The 6000-nt window shown below is 52.5% G+C and overlaps 1 protein-coding gene across 1 annotated transcript in view; it reads right to left on the reverse strand.

Moving 5' to 3' along the window:
* Nucleotides 1-6000, reverse strand: part of LOC119106000 (echinoderm microtubule-associated protein-like CG42247) — a 36106-nt gene extending 30106 nt beyond the window's left edge. Inside the window, exons 1-2 of the mRNA XM_037229596.1 lie at nucleotides 5989-6000; nucleotides 4687-5524 (exon numbers count right to left, since the gene is read on the reverse strand). Of these exons, the coding sequence (XP_037085491.1) occupies nucleotides 4687-5524; nucleotides 5989-6000 (850 nt within the window). The remainder of the gene's footprint in view (nucleotides 1-4686; nucleotides 5525-5988) is intronic.

Consider the following 6000-nt stretch of genomic DNA (forward strand, 5'->3'; position numbering starts at 1 on the left):
CTTTCTGTGTTGAATATTCTGATGCTTGCAAGCTTAAAATCTGCCGGTAGATAGATTTGGAAGATACTGAGTTACCTTTTCTTTGAGCCCGCGTATGACCTTGAAATATGACCCTGAGAGTTCAAAACTTTTTGATGGCCGCTAATCCTTTCTGTAGCGAATATTCTGGTTCCGCAAAGCTTAAAAACGGTCGGTAATTTGTGGGTGACATGGAATTATCCGTCTTCTGAGCCTGGGTTTGGCCCTAAAAGATGACCTTGAGGGATTACACCATCGGCTTTGAGGTCAGCACGTTTTGACGGACGATTGCCCTTAAACTTTTGAATATTTTGTTGTTTTAAAGTTTAAAATAAGGCAGCAATTTTTGGTTGACATCAAGTTCCCGCCCTTTGAGCCAAAGTTTGACTTGGAAAAAATGACCTTGATAGGTCAGAACTTTTTGACACACGCTAGTTTTACTGTGGTGAATATTCTGATGTTTAGAAATTTTAAATCGGCCGGTAATTTTTGTTGGATGTTGACTCCCTCGTCCTTTGAACCCGGGTGTGGCCTTGAAAGATGACATTGAGAGGCCAGGACTTTTTGACGGACGCTAGTTTTTCTGTGCTGAATATTTTGATGTTTGCAAGCTTAAATCGGCCGGTATTTTGGGGATAATATTATGTTTGCCGTCCTCTGAGCCCGCGCTTGACCTCGAAGGGTGACCTTGAGAGGTCAGGACGTTTTGAATGACGTTAGCTCTTGCGCTTGTGAGGGTTATGATGCTTGCAGTTTGCCAATCCACCGGTAATTTTCCGGTGATATCGAGTTCTCCCTCCTTTGACCTAGTTTTTTACCTCGAAGTTTACATGAGGGGCATAAATTCTTGGATGTTCCCAAACATGTATGTCTGCGACTGAAATGCTTGCATGTTAATTTATTGCGCTGTTTCAAACAATTATTTTCAACCCCAGAATCTTAAACGCCCGAACCTTATCCAATTTTGTAAGTTGTATTGTTAACATCTTCTCGAGTGAGGCGTCGCTATAATGCATATAATGCACGAATTCTTGCATATAAAAAGCTGGTACCGTCACCGTACTGACACCTGCGTGGAAGCGTCGATGCCAAGTCAGAGTCAGCAGAGCTTAGGTGATACTGGCGCGGGTATTTACCAGCTACCGACCCATTCAACACAGGCTATCATGTTCCGATTGCGACGGAGTTCCGGCGGTGGCGCGCCAAGTCACAGGCTCAGCGTACTACCGCTTCTGATGTGATACCGGCTGTAGGTACCGCAGTACCAACGTACAGCATCCATGAATTTTATACCCTGCTCTTCGCTCGTGACCCATGAAGGTGAGCCTTTGGTGGTGTGTTTGTGGAAGAGGCGATAAGAAGATTTTGAGATTAGGTGCCATTGCAAGCCACCGAGCTTTGTTAGCTCGCAGGTTGTGCAACCCATTTGGAAACGACATGGTGATATGTTACAGCCGATGCGTACTAGTCTTACGCCTGATGGCCGTTTCGTCGTTCTAGTCTTACGCCCGATGGTGGTTCCGTCGTCCTAGTCTTACGCCTGATGGTGGTTCCGTCGCCCTAGTCTTACGCCTGATGGTGGTTCCGTCGTCCTAGTCTTACGCCTGATGGTGGTTCCGTCGTCCTAGCCTTACGCCTGATGGTGGTTCCGTCGCCCTAGTCTTACGCCTGATGGTGGTTCCGTCGTCCTAGTCTTAGGCCTGATGGTTGATCCGTCGGCCTAGTCTTACGCCTGATGGTGGTTCCGTCGTCCTAGTCTTAGGCCTGATGGTGGCTCCGTCGTCCTAGTCTTACGCCTGATGGTTGCTCCGTCGTCCTAGTCTTACGCCTGATGGTGGTTCCGTCGTCCTAGCCTTAAGCCTGATGGTGATTCCGTCGTCCTAGTCTTACGCCTGATGGTGGTTCCGTCGTCCTATCCTTACGCCCGATGGTGGTTCCGTCGTCCTAGCCTTACGCCTGATGGTGGTTCCGTCGTCCTAGCCTTACGCCTGATGGTGGTTCCGTCGCCCTAGTCTTACGCCTGATGGTGGTTCCGTCGTCCTAGTCTTAGGCCTGATGGTGGTTCCGTCGTCCTAGTCTTACGCCTGATGGTTGCTCCTTCGTCCTAGTCTTAGGCCTGATGGTGGTTCCGTCGTCCTAGTCGTATGCCTGATGGTGGTTCCTTCGCCCTGGTCTTACGCCTGATGGTGGCTTCGTCGTCCTAGTCTTACGCCTGATGGTGGTTCCGTCGCCCTAGCCTTACGCCTGATGGTGGTTCCGTCGTCCTAGCCTTACGCCTGATGGTGGTTCCGTCGTACTTGTCTTACGCTTGATAGTGGTCTGGATTGTTCTGGTCTTATACCTGATGCATCGGAATATGGAGTACCTTTTTTAGCATAAACATGTTAAGCATTCACATTTTGACCAGCTTCTACAGTATATCACAGTTAGATTGAAATCAGCAAAACGCTTTTTCCTGCGTTGGCGGAGTGAAGTGACAACAAACTTGTGTTTCAAGCACGTAAATAATATCAACACCTAAGCAAATGAGGCGAGTCACCTTTTTAAAATGTAAGGAAATATTCCGTGAGTTGTTCGGCGCGTTAGCGAGCAGCATTAGTCACACAGATTAGACAGTAGTATTATCCTTACTCCTCGGAAAAACCAGGAGCTATAAAATGTCTCAAACATCAAATCTCAAATCTCTTATATTAAAAACCAAAACCTATATCTCCATTCTTCTGGTTTTTCCGAGGAATAAAACTAATACTACTGTCTATCTGTGTAAGCAAATATTCCCTAAAAGTGCATTGGAACACATGCTGTGGTGAGTTTAGAAGTCAGAATAGGCTTGCTTATCTATAGTCTTCGCACCAAGATGTCCACATCGCTTTGCTTGAAAGTATTATAGCTCTGGCCAACCCACTGGTTGGTGATTGGCACCAGAGCATTGATAAAAACGCAAATGTCTTAGCTGGATATTGGTCAAAATCACTTGAGCTACAACCCAGTATAATTGCCACAGGCCAATCTCTCTCAGCTTGGCCCCCAACGTGTGACATTCGGGACGAGGCTGCAAAAGGTGGCATTGGCCACGCTGAGGACTAGCCCGTAGCGACACCATCGCTGGCGTCCTGCAGCGACACCATTGCACCAATGATGTCATCCCGTAGCGACACCATCACTGGCGTCCAGTACCAACACAATGGCACCAATGGTGTTCTCCCGTACCGACACCATTGCACTAGTGGTGCTCTCCCGTACCGACACCATTGCACCGATGATGTCATCCCGTAGCGACACCATCACTGGCGTCCAGTACCAACACAATGACACCAATGGTGTTCTTCCGTGCCGACACCATTGCACTAGTGGTGCTCTCCCGTACCGACACCATTGCACCAATGGTGTCGTCCCGTAACGACACCATTGCGCGAATGGGGTCGTCCCGTAGCGATATCATAACGCAAATAGTGTCGTTCCGTAGCGAGACCAGCATTGGTGTCGCTATAGACTACACTGTCGGTACAACTGTCGGTACAACTGTCAGTTTTTCTCGCCGTTGAGTGCTTTTGTTTCGTTTCGTTGCGAGCCTGGGTGACCATGATCAAAAACCAAGTGCAGCCCATTTTCTTATGCTGTTTACGATGTTCTAATGTTTGCATTTAAGGTTCAGGGACACGTTTCACCTATCATGGATATCAGAAAGCTATTTGCTTTGTCAAAAGCTGCTGGAAGCGCGGTAACACCGCATGTTACGACAGAAAACTTTCGGTCCCGTTGCGTCATACTGCGCGCTGCGGTATCCGCAACCAACCAGCGACCGGCAGCAGCGGTTGGCGGCCAGTCATTGGCCGCCGGTGTCGTCATTCCTCAACACATCGAAGATTTCGTTTCCTTCGGGGACCATGCTTTGAAATGAACTATAGAGATTGATGCATTAAATTCCAATAGCTGAACATTGAATTAAAGTATTATGCGCATATGCTATGGTTATGGGTAATATTCCATGCATAACCATCTGCCAACTCAACTGAAAGCCCAATAAAAAAGTGAGACAAGCCCTTCCATCGAGTGGAAAAGATCATATCCTGGCGGCATTGTAATATTGGAACATCGCAATAACGCCGTATCAGACGGCTTGCCTGGAAATATTCTGACGACATTAGAGAACAAAGTTACAAAAATTCTTGCAGTTGTTGCTGATAACGGTCCGGCGATGCAACCAAAATTCCGTCACATTTCACCCAAAGCGTGGTTGCTGAACGGAAAAGGTCGGGGTCCTGAAAACTGCAAGTTTGGCCAGTTGCTTTTAAGACAAGCTCGACCTGCAAACTCACGATTGATTACCACCCGATGCTAACAACGATAGCTTGGATTAAGCTCATTCTTAACCACATGAAACAATCCACGCACACCGTCCCCAGATGACTAAACAACACAGGCGAACAAATCAACACACACCTAGGTAAACGGGACAGGATTGATGGAGCAGTCAAAAGGTGAAAAGCAGCACACAAGAACGAGGGGATAAACCCAGCTAACTGTAAATATCTAGACATTGGCACCAACAACAGAACCCCTCGCCAACACACAAACGCATGCTCACAGAGTAGGCAGTTATAGTGACGTTATAGTTACAGCAATGGTTATAGGCCTGGTAGAGGTATACAGCGTCACTGAACTCACCAAGTCGCTCGGAAATCTTGCTGCAGAGCACCTCGAGCGAAGCGCAGTCGCGTCCCGGTACGAACCGCATCTGCAGGCCCTGGAACCAGGCGTCGCCGTTCTTGAAGAAGGTGACGCGGCGCGCGCGCCACTTCTCGCCGGCCTCGGCGAAGCGGCTGCCGACGTTCTCCCAGTCGGTCTCATAGCCGGCGTCGTCCTTGCGCAGCGCCAGCCGGGACTGCGCCCGAGAGCGCGACGGCGTGCGCGACTTGGAGCGCGTGCTGGCGTCGGGCGTGCTCGGCCGCGGGCTGAGGTTCAGGCTCGTGCGCCGTTCCACGGCGATGCTGTTCCGACGGCTGAGGCTGGCGCGCTGGCTCAGGTCCTGCATGCTGTTGGTGTGGCTGATGCTGACGCTGTTGCGCCGGCTGTCCACGCGCGGCGCCACGTTGCTGTAACGCTTGCGGCGCGGCTGGTCCAGCTCCTCGGGAATCTCCTCGTCGGCGCTCTCCATGCGTGAGGCCGAGCGGGAGTGGCCGAAGCCCCATTCGTTGTCGCTGTTGCCGTGCGCCGCGTACGGCACGGCCGACTGCAGCAGCATCTCGTCTTCGTCCTCTTCCTCCCCTGGCCTCCACTCAGAAGCGTCCTCCGGCGGTGTTCGGCCGTTCTCGTGTACGTCCTCCCACTCCTCGCCCGGCGGTTCCTCCCGCGCTTCCTCCCGCGGCGGCGCGTGCTCCCACGCCTCCTCAAACTCGCCCGGCTCCTCGTCGATGCGCGTCACACCATCGCCCTCCTCCTCCCAATGCCGGTACGTGTCCCGCTCGTCCTCGCGCGCGCCGCGGCCGGCCGGCTCGGCCCAGTCCTCCTCGGCGTCCGTGTCCGTCACGGTGATGTGCGGCGGCGTCCAGGAGGGGCGGCGCGGCGCCCGCCGCCGCCGCCTGTTGTTACGGTCGTCCCGGCTACCGGACGGCATCGCCTCCGTACGTAATCGATGCCGGTTGCAGGCCCAGGCGCGCTGGCGCCGCGCTGAGCCCGCAGTGCTTGCCCCCGGCGGATGCCGACTGTGCCGGTCCCCTCCCCGCGCGGCGCACCCGCCCGCTCGTGTTTGGCCGCGTTACCAGGGTCTGCGCCCCGCATTGGTCGTGCTCGCGCGCTCTGGGTGACGTCCGACCCGCCGACACCCCTCATGCATGCATTTACAGGGGACGGCGGCGGGCGACCCGGGGCACAGCCGCTCGGACGGCTGCTCGTCGGGGAAGTTAATGGTCCGCTGACGAGCACAGCAAGTGTGTTGACACGATTACTTCCGACGGGCCTAAATCGCACCCACGCTGACAT

This window comes from Pollicipes pollicipes, unplaced genomic scaffold (genome assembly GCF_011947565.3).
Source record: "Pollicipes pollicipes isolate AB1234 unplaced genomic scaffold, Ppol_2.1 Scaffold_6138;HRSCAF=7277_pilon_pilon_pilon, whole genome shotgun sequence".
Classification (NCBI taxonomy): Eukaryota; Metazoa; Arthropoda; class Thecostraca; order Pollicipedomorpha; family Pollicipedidae; genus Pollicipes; species Pollicipes pollicipes.